This window comes from Marmota marmota, unplaced genomic scaffold (genome assembly GCF_001458135.2).
Source record: "Marmota marmota marmota unplaced genomic scaffold, marMar, whole genome shotgun sequence".
In the NCBI taxonomy this organism is placed as follows: Eukaryota; Metazoa; Chordata; class Mammalia; order Rodentia; family Sciuridae; genus Marmota; species Marmota marmota.
In genome coordinates, this window is record NW_025999862.1 from 259,934 (window position 1) to 280,892 (window position 20,959).

The 20,959-nt window shown below is 33.9% G+C and overlaps 1 protein-coding gene across 9 annotated transcripts in view; it reads left to right on the forward strand.

Moving 5' to 3' along the window:
- Cfap70 (cilia and flagella associated protein 70) overlaps positions 1-20,959 on the forward strand; it is an 87,302-nt gene that overhangs the window by 19,842 nt on the left and 46,501 nt on the right. For 7 of the 9 annotated variants that reach the window (XM_048809005.1, XM_048809008.1, XM_048809009.1 and 4 more), the window contains 8 exons: positions 752-934; positions 3,496-3,590; positions 9,402-9,501; positions 11,346-11,480; positions 14,612-14,782; positions 14,959-15,039; positions 17,715-17,810; positions 18,054-18,145. In XM_048809005.1, the coding sequence (XP_048664962.1) occupies positions 752-934; positions 3,496-3,590; positions 9,402-9,501; positions 11,346-11,480; positions 14,612-14,782; positions 14,959-15,039; positions 17,715-17,810; positions 18,054-18,145 (953 nt within the window). The remainder of the gene's footprint in view (positions 1-751; positions 935-3,495; positions 3,591-9,401; positions 9,502-11,345; positions 11,481-14,611; positions 14,783-14,958; positions 15,040-17,714; positions 17,811-18,053; positions 18,146-20,959) is intronic. The other 2 variants (XM_015500491.2, XM_048809014.1) reach the window with 2 other exon arrangements.

Consider the following 20,959-nt stretch of genomic DNA (forward strand, 5'->3'; position numbering starts at 1 on the left):
TTTTTTTTTTTTTTTTTTTTTTTTTTAAATTTTTTTAATATTTATTTCTTAGTTCTCGGCAGACACAACATCTTTGTTTTGCATGTGGTGCTGAGGATCGAACCCGGGCCGCACGCATGCCAGGCAATCGCGCTACCGCTTGAGCCACATCCCCAGCCCCAAAATGACAGTCTTATCAAAGATTTTATTTAACTAATTAGTAAGGGAATCAGTAGAATAGGAAGAAGTGACCTATGAGTAGGTATCAGGAATGCTGAAATAACTTTTCTTTTTTTCTTTTTTTTTTTTTTTAAAGAGAGAGTGAGAGAGGAGAGAGAGAGAGAGAGGGAGAGAATTTTTTAATATTTATTTTTTAGTTATCGGCGGATACAACGTCTTTGTTTTGTATGTGGTGCTGAGGATCGAACCCAGGCCGCACGGATGCCAGGCAAGCGCGCTACCACTTGAGCCACATCCCCAGCCCCTGAAATAACTTTTCTAATAATTCAAAACTTATTAGTCCTAGGGTATTAACCAATTACATTGCCACTAGACAAAATGTATATTTGCGTAACTATAGACAAGAATAATTTGCATTATCAACAATTTTATAAAAAGTAAAATGGCATAAAGACAATGAAGGGCATGCCATACCCCTACACAGAATCAGATAATCATGAAAAGATATGTTTTGTAATAGACATTACCGTAATCACTTTGTCCTTTTCAAAGTTTTTTACACTTTTTTCTCATTGATGTATTTATTCTATAGAAGGACTATCCCATTTTATTCAAGAATGGAACACTGAAGCTTGGAGGGGAAAGAGAAACTTTTCCCCGACCCAAAAAATGGCCTATTCCCAACATTCTGGCTCCGGGAGCTAATAATATTCCTGATGCGTACATTGTTGGTGGTCCCTATGAGGAAGAAGAAGGAGAACTCAACCACCCTGAGGTGAAAGTGAACAGGTTTTTGTGATAAACTCAGGGCATTTTCGAATCACTAGTTTATGTGCATCTGTCACTTATCAAAATAAAAGAATTATATATCAAAACACTTAACTATCTAATTCTGATGGGAATGTCCCTTTAATGTCTATGTGTGGGGGGATGCTGGTGATTGAACTCAGGGCACTCTACCACTGAGCTATAGCCCCAACCCTTTTTTTATGTTTTATTTTGAGACAGGGTCTCAGTGAGTTGCTCAGGCTGGTCCTGAACTTGTGATCCTCAGCCTTTGAGTAGCTGAGATCACAGGTGTATGCCACTGTGCCCAGTTTGATTTCTTAAGTCTAGTAAGTAATTTATGTCAAATTTACTCTTTGTTTTTTGAATAGATAATAATTCAGTCACAGTTTAAAATAAAAAATTCAGCTATATACAGTGAAAAATCTCCCTCCTAGTCTATCTCTTCTCCTAAACCCTTCTCCTATCCCATTACCTAGTTAGTCACCTCTATTACAGTTTCTTGTGTTTCTTTCCAGATACTTTTTATACATATAAAAGCAAATAGGGTTGGGGTTGTGGCTGGGTTGGGGTTGTGGCTCAGAGGTAGAGCACTTGCCTAGCATGCGTGAGACACTGGGTTTGATCCTCAGCACCACATAAAAATAAAGATATTGTATCCACCTATAACTAAAAAATAAATATTTAAAAAAAAATAAATTAAAGCAAATATACAAATGGTCAAAGGAAGATTAAAGACAGAAGCATTTAGAAAATTAAGGGGAAATTTTCCTTACATAGAATAAAAGGGAGTCAGATTTCAGAAGGACTGGCTCACCAGATAAAAAATAATAAGTACTTAAAAGGGAACATCACAAAATTACTAGGGTCGCCACAGTTACAGTCTGTTCATGATGAAAAACTCCAGTTTTTTCACTGTTTATCAGATTTAAAATGGTCATGAAACATCCTCAGAGATTGGCACAGTGAAAGGGATGAAATTGTTTTTCTCCTAGTAAATCCAGATTCACTGGAAGTATTCATAGTCAGGAAGACACTGCTATTACTTAGGATATGAAGTGTTTCTGTTTTTTTAAACTGGGGGTAGGAAGTGCTTACTCATATTGAGAATAGGGGGGATATAACTCTTGCCTCATACATGCTCATACACTAATACACACGTACCTGTGCTGCTTCCCCATCATTTGTTTACATATATGTAAAGGTGTGCACAGTTACACCATTATGCAGGTTGCTTTGTTTCACTTTATCTTGAACTTTTTTTTTATATCTACATAATGAGCATTTCATTATTTTTCTTTCTTTTATGAACTTGCATTATGTTATGACATTGTTTGGACATAGTTTATTTAGTTTCTTATTAGTGAACATTCAGGTTTTTGAAATTATTCTTTCTTTTTAAAACCTATTTTATTACAACACATAATTTCTCAGTGGCATAGAAAATAGTGTAAATACATTTGCAAATGTTTCTTTTACTAGCTGATAATCATTAGGGGAATTATTCAGTAGTACAAGTTGTAAAATGAGGATGGTTGAAATTATTTTTATTACCTGACTGTAAATATTTACAACAATACTGATAAAACTAGCAGTATTTTAAAAATATTGTGCAGTATCTTTTCTTATCATTGTGGTAGGTGAAAGTTTATATTTTCCTTAGATTTATATTTTAATTTAGATCAACTCTCTTATTTATTTATTACCAGGGATTGAACCCAGGGGCATGCAACCACTGAGCCACATCCCCAGCCCTCTTTATATTTTATTAGAGATAGGGTCTCACTGAGTTGCTTAGGGTTGCTGAGGCTGGCTTTGAACTCTTGATCCTCCTGCCTCAGCCTCCTGAGTTTCTGGATTATAGGTAGGTGCCATCGCACCCAATTTAGATCAGCTCTATTATTTTAGATCTTTAGATTTTATATTATGTTTTAATTTAGATCACTAGTTTTCAACCCTGATTGCACTTTAGAATCACTTGAAACCTTTAAAACTATGGAAATGGCCAAGCCTTAAACCAGATGGGTTATGCCAGGTGGCATAGCCCATAATCCCAGTGACTTGGGAAGCTGAGGTAGAAGGAATGCAATGCCAGCTTCAACAACTTGGTGAGGCCCTAAGCAACTCAGCAAGACCTTGTCTCTAAATAAAATAGAAAAATGACTGGGGATGTGGCTCAGTGGTTAAGTGCCCCTGAATTTAATCCCTGGTACAAAAAAAAAAAAAAAAAAAATCTCATCCAGCTTCCACAGGATTTTAATATACATCCCTGCTTAAGGATCACTAATTGAGGTGATGTGAATAAATATTTTGCACTTAGTACTGGACTGATGTATAGATTATGTAAGTAATATACCTTACCTTCTCTATTAGTAAAATACCTGAAAAATTTAAGGTGGTGGTAGTAGCTACAATAGTGGTCATACTTCATAGTAGTTAGAGTGGTAGTAATAAAATATTGCAATCAAATCCATTACAAGAATGCCCCACAGATTGAGTAGGATGAAAATGTGACACATATGGAATAAAATTATTCTTATTATTTTATAGGACAGAGAATTTAGGAACCAAGCAGAGTACACAAAGAAAAGGATTATTTGGGACTTGGAAAGTCGCTGTTACCTTGATCCTCCTGCAGTTGTCAGGTAGGAAGAGAAAGATCATAGGTGGGAAGACAGTTACTTGTGTTGATTTTACTTACATTTGAGTTAAGATGATTTGAGACTTTTTCTTGCTCATATCTGTAAATAGTTAAACATTGTGTTCTTCTGCTAATAACAGATGTACCTCTTGATGATGGCTTAACCAAGATGTATGTTTATTTCTCTTTCATATAAAAGAAATCCAGAATTGGACTGTGGTGGCTGCACAGTGTTATCAGAAATCTAGGCTTAATCTTTCTTTTTGCTTTACCTTCTTTAATATGTGCCTTCCATCTAAAAGTTTGTCTTATGGTCTAAGATACTGCTAGAGTTTCAGCCTGCACATTTATGTTCCTGGCAGAAAGTTGGAAGAGGGGAAAAGCCACAGGATTTTAAGGAGGTTCTATAAGGAGGTCCTTCTTAGTCCTCTTTATAGAACTTTCTTGGAACCTAGTAACCTCTGTTTACATTTCTTTGACCATCTCTAGATGCAAGAAAGGCTAGAAAATAAGTTGTTTTTTTTTTTTGGATATATTGTCACCCAAACTAATTCAGGATTTAATTACCAAAGAATAGGACACTTGATATTGTGTAAGTAACTCTTATTTTCTGTCAGTAATCTAGTATTTAGGGAGAGATGAAAAATAGAGGTTTATCAATATATCTATAATCTGAATGAGCATCTTTGCCCTTTAAAAAATTGGTGGCAAAAAAAAAAAAAAAAAAAAGATTGTGATGAGTCCTGACTCACCTGTATTACAGGTGTGACTTTGTCAAGTTATTTAATTCATCAAAACATCACTCTTTTCATGTGTACAATTCAGGTTGTAGTGATATCAAATGATATCATATTTATAAATGGGTTAGTCAAGTTTTTTTGTATATTGAAAGTGGTTAATACATATTTGTGCTCATCATTATAAGGATGACAGTATTGATGTTTAAATTATTACAGACTTGTAGATGAAAGTAACTTAAATAAATATGTGAGATAATGCATACGTAATTTAGCTTGATGTTGCCATTGAACAATGTATGCATATGTCTAATCATCACATGGAACATCACAAATACATACATTTTTGTCTATTTAATAAATAAATAAATGCATATTTTTACCTATTAAAAAAAAATTGGTGGCTTTTTTTTTTCTCTCAATACTTAAAATATTTTTCTTCACTTCTTTCGTTGCATAGTTTCTGAAGAGAAGTTCAATGTAATTCTTATCCTTATCCCTTTTTTAGGTATGGGTGTTTTTTTCTATCTCTGGTTTGTTTTCTTGTTTCTTTTTATTTGAAATCATGCAGACTGTTTTTCCTGTAGACTGTGTTTTACATTAGAAATCAATCACCTTAATATATATATAGAATCCCATCCCCATGACTTAGCTACTTCAAAATTAAATGGCACACTTATAAATATCTGTGACATAAAAGAAGAAAGCCCATGAAAATTAAATAAAAAGTGTTTTGAACTAAATGATAATAAAAGCTTAAAATATCAGAATCTCTGGAACAAAATCGTACTCAGATATACACTTATAACTTTTAAAGTATTTGTAACAGAAAGAAGCTAGAGAAAGAAGCTAGATAACAGTCATATTTTCAAATTAAATTGTAGGAAAGAAAAAATAAGAGGAGGAGCAGGAATATGTGAAATAGAAAAGACTGTAAATATTTACAACAATACTGATAAAACTAGCAGTATTTTAAAAATATCAACTACTAAAAGTTGATAAAATTCTAACAAGTATAATCAAGAAAAATATCATTGGAAAGGGAGCTATCAAAACAATCCTGCAGATCCCAATGGCTCGGAAGGCTGAGGCGGAGGGTCACAAGTTCAAAGCCAGCCTCAGCAATGCGGAGGCACTAAGCAACCCAGTGAGACCCAGTGTCTCTAATAAAATACAAAATTGGGCTGGGGATGTGGCTCAGTGGTTGAGTGCCCCTGAGTTCAATCCCTGGTACAAAACAAAACAAAACAAAACAACTCTATAGATAGTAAAAATGTATTAAGTTCTTTCTTCCAAGTGGTCTAATCTGTCGGTCTAGTCTGATGCTTTCTACTGAATTTTAATTTGTTTTATTGTTTCCTTTGTTAAGATAATACAACAATTGTATAATTACAATTATGTAGCTTACATAAACTTGGTCTATTTTAAAGGATCAAAACCATTACTTGTCATAGGGCTGGGGTTGTGGCTCAGCGGTAGAGCGCTCGCCTCGCGTGTGCGAGACCCTGGGTTCGAGCCTCAGTCTCACATAAAAATAAATAAGTGAAATAAAAGTACTGTGTCTTCCTACAACTAAAAAATAAACATTTTAAAAAAAACCTTACTTGTTTATACCATCCATGTGAGTGATATGTTTTTGCCCATTCTTTCACCTTCAGTCTTTGGATGTCTTTGTCTATGAGGTGAGACTCTTGGAGACAGCATATTTTTAGGTCTTATTTTTAATCCAATCTGCCAGTCTATGTCTTTTTAAAAAATTATACAATATCTTTATTTTTATGTAGTGCTGAGAATCAAACCCAGGGCCTCATGAATATGAAGTAGGTGCTCTATCACTGGCTACAACCCCAGCCCTAATCTATGTATTTTGATGAGTTTAGGCCATTTATGTTCAAGGTTATTATTGAGATATGATTTGTGTTCCCAGTCATTTAGGTTTATTTCTAGTTTTTAATTTGAATTCGTTTCTCCTTTGGATTGACTATTCCTTTAGTGTAGTTCCTCCCCTTGCTGTTTTTCACTTTTATTAATTTCATCTTCATAGAATATTTTCTTGAGAATATTCTGAAGTGCAGGCTTTCTGGTTGCAAATTCTTTTAATTTTTGTTTATCATGGAAGGCTTTTATTTTGTCTTCAAATCTGAAGCTTAATTTTGCTGGATGTAGGATTCTTGGTTGGCATCCATTTTCTTTTAGAGCTTGGTATATATTATTTCCGGACCTCCTGGCATTGAGGGTTTGGATTGAGAAATGAGCTGAGATCTGAATTGGTTTCCCCTCTATGTAATCTGATATTTTTCTCTTGCAGCCTTTAAAATTTTATCCTTATTCTGTATGTTAGGCATTTTCATTGTAATACGACTTGATGTAGGTCTTTTGTAATTTTGCACATTTGGGAAACCTGTAAGCCTCTTGTATTTGATTTTCCATTTCATTCTTTAGCATTGGGAAATTTTCTAATATTATTTCATTGAAAAGATTGTTCATTCCTTTGGTTTGTATCTACTTGCCATTAATCTATCCCAATAAATCTTAAATTTGGTCTTTTCATGTTATCCCATAATTCTTAGAAGTTCTGTTGATGGTTTCTTAACATCTTCTCTCTATGGTCAACTCTATTTTCAAGATTATATATTTTGTCTTCATTGCCTGAGGTTCTGTCTTCCAGGTGGTCTAGTCTGTTGGTGATGCTTTCTACTGAATTTTTAATTTGGTTTATTGTTTCCTTCATTTCAAGGCTTTCTGTTTGTTTCTTTTTCCCCCAGAATCTCTATCTCTTTATTGAAGTGATCTTTTGCTGCCTGTGTTTGCTCTCTTACATTATCCTTTACTTCATAGATCAGTTTAACTAAGTACATTCTAAACTCCTTCTCTGACATTTCTTCTACTATGGTATCGATGGATTCTGTCTTTGGAGTATCTTGGTTTGCTTGGAGCAATTTGTTCCCTTGCTTTTTTTTTTTTAAATATTTTTAGTTGTAATTGGTACAATATCTTTATTTATTTATTTTTATCTGGTACTGAAGATTGAACCCAGTACTTCACACATACAAGGCAAGTGCTCTACCACTGAGCTACAGCCCCAGCCCCTGTTCCCTTGCTTTTTCATGTCTGCTCATCTAACAGTATGGACCTGAAGCAATAGTTTCTATCCGTTGTGTTTATTGTGTCCCTGAAGGTTTCTAGTACCTCATTGTTTAGGGGGAGACAAATAATAACAACAACCAATGCAAACAATTTACAGCATTAAACCAAATAGTTCCTACTATGGTGTCTACAGTGTCAATTATCACAGTAAACAGAAATTATATGATCAGTAATGCCTATAATAAGAATAGCAAGTTTGAAAAAGAGTTTTACATTTTCAAATGGTTGACAGGGAAAGAACAGAAGTAATATAAGATGTGATGATTATGAGGGAGGAGGAGAGAAGATAGAAGTAAAATATTAAAGAAGAGTGAAAGAACAATGAGGAATTGGCTGTTAGCACAAGAAAAGAGAGAATTAATGGAAGCAGGTAGAAAAAAAATACACATAAATTTAACTAAAAAAAAATAAAAGAATACAAAACTAAAATATACTAATCAAACATCCTAGTTAACAAAAAAACGAATACATGTAAAATAATTGGCTTCAAAAATGCTAAAGATGAGAAGAAAAAAATAGGAAACTATATAAATATCCATGTACCATTAAGGCCACAATTAAACAGTGAAAAAGAATAATAATTTTAAAAAATGCAATGAAAAGTTAAAGAATTCTTGCCATTGAAGCTTAAAATTCTCTTCTCAGCAGTTTTAGGTGTGGTCTCCTGGAGTGTGATGCTCCACCCTCTGGATTGTTGGAGTGAGTCAGCAACCCTTAAGCAGAATTCCTGGAGGCAGGGTTTAGGCATATGTTGGCTCCAGGCTCTTTGCTGAATGCCAGTTGGTCTGAGGTTTTAAATCTGCACACCTCCAGGGCCCAGTACTTGCTGGTCCAGGTAGGAGGACTTTATACCAGGGCACTCCTGGGTTTCACTAGTGTGGTGGGGGAGCCAATTCTTACTCCTCTACGACACCTGCAGACCAGAACTCCTGGTCTTGAGTTCAGTTTCCAAACAATGTCTCCCACTACTACCCTTTCGAGTTCTGACATCTCTCTCAGCCAGTTGTCTCTCACGACCAGTTGTCCCTTGTGTAAACCTCTCTCCACATTGGATTTTCTTCTGGTCACTTAAGCGCACACAATGTTGTGCAGTATGTGTTTACTGGGTCTGTATTTTGGGACAAACTCATGTTTGCCAGGAAACAGCTTTCTTAGTTACTGGACCCTGCCCCGAAGCTGCAAAATGGTTTCTTCCTTTGTCCTCTGCTCACCACCTAGAGAGATGGTGGCAAGGCATGAAACAACTCTTTGAGATCCTGTCTCTAAATAAAATACAAAATAGGACTGGGGATGTGGCTCAGTGGTCGAGTGCCCCTGAGTTCAATCCCCAATAGCCACCCCCCAAAACAAAGAAATGAACCTCAAGTTCTGGCACTTAGAATAATAAACATTAAATATATCCCAGCTCCTAACTATATTAAGATAAAACTTCACACTAAAAACCCTAATTACCTCAGTTCCTATTACCCAATACATAATATCTAGGTTCCAATTAAAATATTAGAAAGAAGGCTAGAAGTGATGAAAAAATAGTTTGAAGAGATAAAGGTAGCCTAAGAACTATCCTGAGATATGACACAGATTTTGGAATTATCAAATAAGAAATTTAAAGTAACTGATTATATATGTCTTATGTCTGTATTAATATGCATATCTATTTTACTAAATTAAACTGTCTCTGAAAAAAAAGATTTGACATTGTAAAAGCCTTTGATTATTTTGCAAAATTGCTCTCAAAAATGTGCTGGCAGTCGAGTAAAATTATTTTTATGGAATTGTGTAGATTAGGGGAAAAAATCACCAACCTAATACAAGTTTTTATTTATGTGCATTCCATTACTTTTTAGAAGAGAAGACTATTTACCTTGATTCTAAACTATACTAACCCCATTTTTGCACATAATGCTAATGGACTGATTTTTTATTTACAGTTTTCAGAAGCGAATTGTTGATTGCTGGCTTTGGCCTGTAGAGATGATAAGAGTTCCTCTGGTTATTGCACCCAAAGGGAAAGCTGGAAAAACTGAAAAGGTAAATATGTGCACTCAGAAATATTTATAAAGTCAGGTGCAGTGGCTGGTTTATGTGATCTCAGCATCTGATAGGCTGAAGTGGAAGGATCACTTTAGCTCAGGATTTGACTTGGGAAACATAGTAAGACCTCATTGTAAACAAACAAACGAAACCCTTCATATAAGAAATGCTGGCTCAGACTCATCCTGTTTTTCTGTTTCTAATTCTGATACCAAAAGAAAATATGAACTGACTGTGGTTCTTCTCCTGACTTTCCTGGTTTTAGGACTGAAAGTCTCATGTCCCATGAAACCCCTCTGTCCCAGGATTATTTGCCATTGTAGTTGCTTGTTGTTTACTAATAATCACCCAGGCCTTATTTCCAGATATCCTGTTTTCCCATAGTCTTTTATCATAGTTTTACCATAAGCAAACCATATGAAATGGCCATTTTTCGAAGTCAAAATACAACCTAGTATATTTTCTGAATTTCTTTTAGACCCACCATCAAAATGTTTTAGACTGATAATTAACATAATAGCATTCATAGATTTGCTATTCTTCTGAAAAGATAGAGCTTTGGTGAGCCTAGAACATGTTCTATACTGTTTTATCTGTACATGTCTGATCTTTCCTGCTTGGTCATAAACTCTGTGAGGATAGGGGTCATGTAGAAGTATCTAGATTACGTGGTTGATTTAAAAACAAGCTTTTGCATAGTAAAAATACTATCATTGTAACACCATTTCCCCCTGTTATTATATAACATATATTGGCTAACTTTCCTGAGATTTCTAAATCACATACTGTTATCACATGAACATAAAACTTCCGAATCTAGTTTCTAATTATTATTATTATAGGAGGCAAAATCAAAGACTACTTTTAAGCTTGGAATTAAATTTCTTTCAAAAAATGGATTTATACAGCAAACCATAAAACAATGTTAAAACTGGGCACAGTGGCACATGCCTATAATCCTAGCAATTTGGGAGCCTGAGGCAGGAGAATTGTAAGGTTGAATCCAACCTCATCAACTTAGTGCGGCCCTAAAACTTAGCAAGACCCTGTCTCAAAATTTCAAAAAGCATATAAAAAGGGCTGCGGAAGTGGCTCACTGGTTAAGTGACCCGTGGTTCAATCCCTAGTATCAAAAAAAAAAGAAAGAAAGAAAAAGAAAAAAAAGACGTTAAAACATATTTATTTACATGTTCCTCATCTTTTCTGTGAGAATTTAGATCAGGTATTGCAAATATCTGATAGATAGTTTTCATCCTTAATTATCTATGGCACACATTGCTCATTGATCAAAGCACTTTTTTGAACCCAGATGCATACACAGAATTTTTCTCTTCAAAGAATGCTAAAACACCTCTACCGATTGATGAAAATTTGGGTATAAGTTAAAAAGCCTACTGGTCATAATTGGTCTAGATGATTTGTAAGCCTCATTTTATTTCTTGTAATTCTATGAACAAAAGCTAGAAGCCAAAACTGCTGATGCCTTTAAGTCTTTGTTAGGTTTTTTAATAAGGTCTCATTTTTTCCCCCTAAGAAACAACATGGTAAAATTGACTTTTTGGTTGAATATATGTATTATCAATTAATTTGAGTATGTATTGATTCAGCTAGCATATTTATTAATATTGTTGATATGTATTATCTCAGAGATCATGGTATTATTAAACCAATTTTGAAGCTAAACAAACAGAAGCCCAAAATATTATATACCTTGCCCAAAGATACATACTAGCTAAGTAGTAGAGTTTGTTCCTAAAACTGAGTCTGCACGTCTGAGTCAATTTCTCACCTTATGCGACATTACTCTTTGGCATTAACAACTCTCTCTTTTATTCCTTTAGACTGATGATGAAAGTCAGCTTTCATTTCATGGTGTGGCTTATGTTAATATGCTCCCCTTGCTGTATCCAGGTGTGAAGAAGATTCGGGGAGCATTTCATATTTACCCTTATCTAGACAGTACAGTTTATGAAAAGGTAAGAAAAAATTATAGAAAAGGTATCATTATAATTTATCCTTTATATTCACATCTTTAGTATACATGTCTTTGTAGTTGATACTTAGAACCAGTTGGTATACTGGGATGTTAAATGTAGACCTTTGCAGTCATTTTCCTCTGGACCTCAAAACTTGTGGATAATGAAGAACACCAAACCAGAAACAACCCAAATCTCCATCAATAGGTAAACAGGAAAATAACAACAACAATAAAAAAATCTATCAAGGGAATACTGGACTGGGGATATAGCTCAGTTGGTAGAGTGCTTGCCTCATATGCACAAGACCCTGGGTTCAATCCCCAACACCAAAAAAAGAAAAATAAAGTCTTGGTTTGGGGCTGGGGTTGTGGCTCAGTGGTAAAGCGCTCACCTTGCACTTGTGAGACCCTGGATTCGATCCTCAGCACCACATAAAAATAAATAAGTGAAATAAAGGTATTGTGTCCAACTACAACTAAAAATTAAAAAAAAATCTATCTTGTTAGGGGCTGGGGCTGTAGCTCAGTGGTAGAGCGCTTGCCTAGCATGCGTGAGGCACTGGGTTCAATCCTCAGCACCACATAGAATAAAATAAAGACATTGTATCCACCTATAACTAAAAAATAAATATTAAAAAAGGGAATACTACTCACAATAAAAAGAAATGAAATATTGATACACACAACATGGATGAATCTCAAATGCATCATGCTGAAGAAACCAGACAAAAGGAGACTACATACTTTAACTATAGAGTTATCTGTATTGATGAAAAGCAGATTAATGGTCATTTGGGGACAGAAATATAGGGAAAGAATGATTACAGAGGACTGAGAAATATTAGGTATGATAAAAATATTTGTTTTCTTGATTGTGGTGATGGTTTCACAGGTATATAAGAGTACAGAAAGTTTGTAACAATTCACCCCTCTAGTAGTAAATAAAAATTGTTTTACATGTCTTTGCCAGAATGGGCATTATTATTTTAAAGAATTGTTTAATTTTAAGAGTAAAATGATAACATTGTCATTTAAAGCTACATTTATTTGATTACTAAGTGTTTCTTGTTTTTATTAACCTTTAGCATTGCTTTCATGAACCACTTCATGTACTTTGCCCATTGGTGTATTTTTCTTATGTTTAAAAAAGCTGCTTTATATATTAGGAATTATAGGTATCTTTTCCACATGTTTTCTGATATTATCCATATTTTAAAATTTATATTGTAACTTAATTTACCATGGTTTCTTTTACATATAGAAACTTTAAATGTTTGGTAATCAAAATCTTTCCTTTGAGCCTAGGAAGTCTTAATTCATATCTTTAATTAATATCTCATTCTGTTTATAGTTATCACAATTTATTTTAATAAAGTCATATAACATACATTTTATTTTGAAATTTATTTATTTATTTATTTTGGTACTGGGGTTGAACCTAGGGCCTTGTGCATGTGAGGCAAGCACTCTAACAACTGAGCTATATCCCAGCCCTTGAAATTTATTTTGATCTATGCTACATGTAACACTTTTGAATTCTTTCTTTCACATATTACAAAGCATTGCTAATTATTTTTTAATGGATGTATATTTTATCATTTTTATTTACTGTAATTTCCTAAACCTTTTTTTATTCAGAGACATTCATATTTTTAGTTTTTATTATATAGATTCCTTTGGAATTTTTTTGTGTATAAACTTTTTGGTCCTATTAAATTATTTCTTCCAGATAAATCCCTATAAGTGTGATTTCTGGTTCAAAGGAAACTGATACAGAGTTTACTTTTCACTTAGTATGCAAATAAATGATGGGTCTTTCATGATTTTTGTCATTGAAAAATAGTTGTCATAATAATGATGAAATAATAAAAATTTTTCTTATATTTTATAAAAGATCACTTTCCTAGTAAGTAAATATAAAATTGACTTTTTTCTTGATCATGTAGCCAGTCATCCCTCTGGGATGTTGATTCTGAGTTCAATTCCCAATACTAACTAACTAAATAAAATAAAAAAAGAATAAACTACTGATACATGCTATAACATAAATGAACCTAAAAAATATTATACTAAATGAAAGAAGGCAGACACAAAAGGCTACATATAGTTGCAGTATCACTTACATGAAATAGTCTCATCGTACAACATAACCTAGAGTTGTGAAAATTTGAAAACTTTGCACCTTTGAATCTGAAATACAGTGCCTATGGTAGAGGTGGTAGGATTATGAGTGATTTTTTTAGTATTTATAATTTTTCTTTAATAGTTAGATTTTCTTTTTAATATCATTATTAAGGTATAATTGATAAATAATAAACTCTACATGTTTAAAGTGTACAATTTAAAATTTTGATGTGTATGTAAAATACACATCTGTGAAACTATCACCACAATCAAGATAATAAATATGCATATTATCCCCTAAAATGTTTTCATGCCCTTTGTTATTCCTTTGTCCTATCTCTGTTTTCCTGTCCACTTTTGTCCAGGGGTGGGGGGTGGTGTTCTGGCTTTCTTCACTCAGCTTAAATTATTTTGAGAAACATCCATGCTGATTAACTTAAAACTTGGTGATAAGGGGCTGGGGTGTGGCTTGGTGGCAGAGCGGTTGCCTAGCACACGTGAGGCACTAGGTTTGATCCTCAGCACCACATAACAAATAAAATAAAGGTATTCTGTCCATTTACAACTACAAAAAATTTTTTTTTAATGGTGGTAAGATTTTTTTTCAATTTATTTACCTATAGTTTAAACCATACAAAGGTTTTACTTAAGACTTCTAATTTAATTGATAGATGAGCAGTATTTAGATACTGTTTTTGTGTGGAAATTAATTCTACCATTTAAAATTAATTTGAAATTATATGTTGAAGATAAAATGCTTTCTGAGTTATGAGACACCAGAATCGAGTTAGTTCATAAGGTCTCCCCTTAAAACTTAAAAGTAATATGGTAGGCAGCTAACTTTCCATGGTGACCTTACATGTTCTAGAAGTAGAGAAATACAGTGTAGCTTTTCAGGTCCTTTCTCTGAGTCTATGATGTTGAAATTTTCTGGAACACTAAATGATGCCTTCAAGTTTGTCTTATTTGCCTGTGTTTCATTATATTTTTTTGTCTTCTTTTCAGACCAAATTGTCATTCAGTTTGTTCCGAGATACTGGTCATCATTTGAATCAGAATAATAAAGTAGGAGGAATTAATTCTCCACTGACCAAACCACTTGTTTCTAAGAATCTGAAAGAAGATAAAACAGTCAAAGAAAAAGACATAGATGGAAAGATTAAGCCTGGGGATGTGGTAGGTTCTTGAAAAGTTGATTTTGTCTGTTTTCTTACTGCCGAAGGCTCGCACTGATTTCTCATTTGGTGAATTGTATCAATATAGTTTTTATTTTGATGTAATGATCATCATTCCTGTCATAATGAAGGCCATGTTAAGGATTCAGTTTTTGAAGTATGTTCATTTTCTTTCAGCAAGCTCCTAGTATAAAATCTCAGAGTTCAGATACTCCTTTGGAAGGTGAACCTCTTCTAAGCCACAATGCAGAAGGACAGGTAATTATGCATAAAATTTTGGGAAATTAAGTTTAAATTCATCAAACCTTTACTGAACAAGACAGCTATAGTGGAAAAGGCTCAGGACAGGGAATCTGAACTACCTCCTATATTTGCCCATGGCTAGGTTATGACCTTGGACAAATCTTTTTGTCTTCTTAAGAATCTGTAAAGTGAGTTGGTATCAAATTAATTTTAAGGTCCTTTCTAGCATTGAAATGTTTTTGTTTTTCATTAATTCTACTGTATTAAGCAGGGATGCAAAGATATATCATCTGCAGTATTTATTCTTTTGCCCTCAGGAACACTCAGCTGTTTGGTAGGAGAAATGGATTGGTACAAATCTAACCATAATGCCTAATTTTGTTAAGTGCTATGATACAGGTACAAATATAAGTTTTTTGTGGGCTCAAATGAGTCAACGATTAATATCTGTTAGGATAGGACTGTCTCAGGGAAGGCTTCATCAAAGAGGTGATTATCTGAACTAAGTAGTAAAAGAAAGGACTCTTTGCTTAATAAAGATGAAACAAGAGGCATTGCATGGCCAGGGGATAGCTTGAGTGAAAGCACAAAGAAAACCTATAAGAGTAGAATTTAGAGTACATCAGTCAATTCTGTCTGGTACAGAGGAATGAAAAGAAAGGACAGGTTCTAGAAAGAGGTGGAAAGAGAGAGGCAGAGTGAAGTTGTGGGAAAATGAGTCTTGCTAAAAAATTTGAGCTTTATTCTGTAGGTAATGAGGAATTCTTGAGCCTCATCTTGGAGACTCATATTAAAGGGTTTTTTATTCGTTTATTTTTATTGGTGCATATTATATGGAATGTTGGGTTTCATCATGGTGTATTGGTACATGGGTAATGTTTTACTTGCTCACCTTCTCTCCTTAGTAACTTTCCTTACCTCCTCTTCCACCCTCTCCCTGGTCTCCTTCCACTACCCTATTGGTCTTCCCTCTACTTTCTTTCTTCTTCTCCTTCTTTTTTAGAATTTAACCTTAATCTAATTTATTTATTTTTATCTGGTGCTGAGGATTGAACCCAGTGCCTCATCAATAGTAGGCAAGCGCTCTGCCACCAAGCACAAGCCCAGCTCTCTTCCTTCTACTTTTATGACATTCTCTTCCCCTTTTTGTCCCCACTAGCTTCCACATATGAGAGAAAACATGATACTTTTCTTTCTGAGTCTTTACTTATTTTACTTAACATTATCTTCTGCAGTTACATCCATTTTCCTATAAATGACATAATTTAATTTTCTTTATGGCTAAATAAAACTTTATTTTTAATTTAATTTTCTTTATGGCTAAATAAAACTTTATATATATATATATATATATATATATATATATATATATACACACACACACACACACACACACACACACACCCTACATTTTCTTTATTGATTCATTTGTTGACACCTAGACTGATTCTATAACTTGGCTGTTGTGAATTGTGCTGTGATAAACATGGGTATGAATGTATATCTAAAGTATGCTGACTTTAATTCTTTTTAATTTGTTCTTTTTAGTTAGACATGAAAGTAGAATATATTTTGACATATCAAACATACATGGAGTATAACTTCCATTTTTGTGGTTGTACATGATACGGAGCTTCACTGATGGCATATTCATACATGAACTAGGAAAGTTATGTCTGATTCATTCTAATGTTTTTCCTATTCCCATGCCCCCTCCCTTCCCTTCATTCCTCTTTGTCTATTCCAGTGAACTGGACTCTTCTCTCCCCGAGGCCTGCCCTCTGCTTATTGTGAGTCAGCATCTGCATATCAGAGAGAACATTTGTTTTGGCCTTTAGTTTTTTGGGATTGGCTTATTTCACTTAGCGTGGTCGTCTCCATTTTCATCCATTTACCTGCAAATGCCTTCTTTATGGCTGAGTAGTATTCCATTGTGTATATGTACCACATTTTCTTTATCCATTTGTTGAAGGGCACCTAGGTTGGTTCTATAGCTAGCTATTGTGAATTGAGCTGCTATAAACATTGATGTGGCTGTGTTATTGTAGTATGCTGATTTTAAGTTCTTTGGGTATATGCTGAGGAGTGAAATAACTAGGTCAAATGGTAGTTCCATTCCAAGTTTTCTGAGATTTCTCCCTATGATAGTAGGTTTTTCATGAGGTGTTGATGACGATTTGATTTAGGGCAGGTAATGTAGTATAAAGAAGTCAGAAACCGGGCTGGGGATATGGCTCAAGCGGTAGCGCACTGGCCTGGCATGCATGCGGCCCAGGTTCGATCCTTAGCACCACATACAAACAAAAGATGTTGTGTCTGCCGAGAACTAAAAAATAAATATTTAAAAAAAATAAATTCTCTCTCTCTCTCTCCTCTCTCTTTAAAAAAAAAAAAAAGAAGTCAGAAACCTGGAGAGGCAAGATGTTTGGAGCTCAGAAGCTTTGGGTTTGTTGATGAAGAAAAGATAAAGATAACTAAGATTTCAAGCCTTATTTTCTGGAAGGATGAAAATGCCATAAAGAGAAAAGTCCAGAGAGGTCGATAGGGGAGAAATGATAAATTTGGACATGTTGTATTTAGGATACTAGCAAAAATCTAAATAGAATTATTCAGCAGTTAGAGTTCATAAATGGTAATGAGGAGATTGTGAATGGGAATATAAAAAGATTATGAGAAGAATATTTTTGCAGGACACACTAAAGAAGATTGCTAGAAGAAAGAAGGACATTTACTTAAAAGAATTCCAAGAGAAGTTATGGGATAAGTTCAATGGGTCTTCAACTGAGGTAGAAATTTCCAGGAATAAAAGTAGAAACCTTTTCTTCCATGAGATAACCACTATTACTATATTCCTTTTCAGTTATTTTTCTATGTAGGAAAGATTTTAACAGTTAAGATCAAGCTATGTATGTGATTTTATGTGCATTTTCTCACTCAGAAAATTGTAAACATTCTCTTATGTTACTAAAATTTTCTCTTAAATATTTTTTTTTCCTGAAAATACCAAATAAGAAAAAATGTCTTTACAGCAATATTTTGAAGCAGGGACATACATTGTGTTGGAGATTCAGCTAGACAAAGCTTTGGTTCCAAAGCGAATGCCAGAGGAGCTAGCCAGAAGGTATGTAGCAATGGTTCTCATACTTGTTTAATACAAGCAGTTTAGGTTTAAATAGGAGGATATCCGTTTATCCCCATGAATGTAATTTCCCCAGGTTAATCAGGAGTTTTATGTTTTTTTTTCCAGGTGGAATTTCCTTTGCTATTGTTTTTTCCTTATTACAAAAGCATTATATGCTTATTACAAAAAATTTTAGAAAACCAAGATGGGCAAGAAAGTATGAAAACACGTGGTTTTTTACTCATCTGGTGATAACCATTTTTTAATGAATTTTTGTTTTTAATAACTCATTTTTTTATGTTTCTGATAACAGCTGATGTTCATTTAAAACATGTTTTTCTTTTTTTTGCATTACAATTTTTAATACACCTTTATACGATAACCATTTTTAATTCCTTTTGTATTTATCCTTTTGGAGTTATTTTAAAGCCTCTCATATTACTTACACACACACACACACACACACACACGCATGCACACACGCACACCCCACATACCTATAGGTAATTTGAGGGGTGGGTACTAGGGATGGAATCTAGGGAAACTTTACCATTAAGCTACACCCGCCATCCTCCTTCCTTAACCTCCTGAGTACTTGGGTTTACAGGCATATGCCACCTTGCCTAGACATAAATGTAATACTTAAAAATGATTTTTGCTTGTGTATTACTAGGAAGTTGTGTATTTCATCTAGGTTATCCAACTTGTTGGAAAGTATTTTATTTTTTTGCATTAGGGATTGAACCCAGGGACACTTAACCATAGAGCCACATCCCCAGCCCTTTTTAATGTATTTAATTTGAGATGGGGATCTTGCTAAGCTGCTTAGGTCTTTGCTAAATTGCTGAGGCTGGCCTTGAACTTGTGATCCTGACTGGGCCTATCAAGTCTGGAATTATAGGCATGCACCAGCACTTTCATTTCTGATTTTAGAGATTTGAATCTTCCCTCCTTTTTTTTTCTTAGTCTTGCTAAAGATTTGTCAATTTTGTTGATCTTTTCCACAAATCTGCATTTGTATTTCATTGATTTTTCCCTATTGTTTTTCTATTAGATATTTTTTCTCCAATCTGATTAATTATCTTGCTTCTACTAGCTTTTGGCATAGTTTGCACTTCTTTTTCTGCTTCCTTAAGGTGTACAGTTAGGTTGTTGATTTGAGAGTTTTCTTATTTTTCAGTGTATATATTTAAACTATAAATTTCTTTGTGAGCATCATGTTTACTGCATCTGATAAATTTTGACATATTGTAGTTTTGTTTTCATTTATCACAAGGTGTTTTTCCATCCTTAACTTTTTTCTTTGAATTGTTGGTTGTTTGTGTGTGTTGCTTAATTTCTATGAATCTGTGAATTTTCCATTCTTCCTTCTGTTACTGATTTCTAGTTTTATTCTATTATGATCATAAAAGATACTTTGTATGGTTTCAGTTTTTTGAGATTTATTTTGTGGCTTGACATACGACCTATCCTGAATAATACTTCATGTGCACTTAAGAAGAGTACATATTCAGAGTGTCCTATTTATTAGATCTAATTGGTTCATGGTGTTGTTTGAATCCTCTAATTATATTTTAACTTCCTGTCCAGTTCTATTATTAAAAGTAGAGTATTGAAGCCTATAATTATTATTGTGGAACTGTCAGTTTTCCCCTTTAATTCTGTCAATTTTTTTTTTTAATATTTAGTTATTTTTTAGTTTTCGGTGGACACAACATCTTTATTTTATTTGTATGTGGTGCTGAGGATTCGAACCCAGCGCCTCGCGCATGTCAGGCAAGCGCGCTACCGCTTGAGCCACACCCCCAGCCCTTAATTCTGTCAATTTTTATTTTACATATTTTGGGACTCTGTTCAATGTAATTGTTATATATATTTTGTTGCTGTATTGAGCCTTTCATCAATAGATAATATCCTTCTTTGTCTCTTGCAAGCTCTTTTTTTTTTAGATGTTGATGGACCTTTATTTTATTCATGTATTTATATGTGGTGCTGAGAATTGAACCCAGTGCCTCACACATGCTAAGCAAGCACACTACCACTGAGCAACAACCCCAGCTTACCTGTGAACTCTTTTTTTTTTTTTTTTAATATTTATTTATTCATTTATTTAAGTTCTCGGCAGACACAACATCTTTGTTTGTATGTGGTGCTGAGGATCGAACCCGGGCCGCACGCATGCCAGGCGAGCGTGCTACCGCTTGAGCCACATCCCCAGCCCCATCTGTGAACTCTTGATTTCAAATCTATTTTGTATGACAATAATCTAGCTACCACCTCAATTTTGGTTATGATTTCCATGGAATATCTGATTTTATCTTTCTACTTTTGACCCACTTATGTGTTTATATCTGAAGAGAGTATCTTGAAATCATCAGATAGATCCTGTTTAAAAAAAAATCTAATCTGCTGATCTCTGCCTTTTAGTGGGAAACTTTAAACCATTTATAATTAATGTGATTATTTCCGAAGAATTTACTTATGCTATTACTTATGATTTTACATGTGTTAAATTTTTTTCTTCTATTCCTTCATTACTGCCTTTTTTAATTAGTTGATTTTTTTTCAGTGTATTATTTGGGTTCCCATCTTCTGTCTTTTTCTGTATATTTTTAAAGTTGTTTTCCAATGGTTATCTTGGGAACTACAAAGTGATATCTTAAGCTTGTTAACAACATAACTTGAATAATGCCAACTTAATGTTGATACTATACACACTGCTTCTATACATCTCTACTCCTCTCCTTATATATATATTTATATAAATATATATATCTTTATATATAATATATATTATTATATATATTTATTATT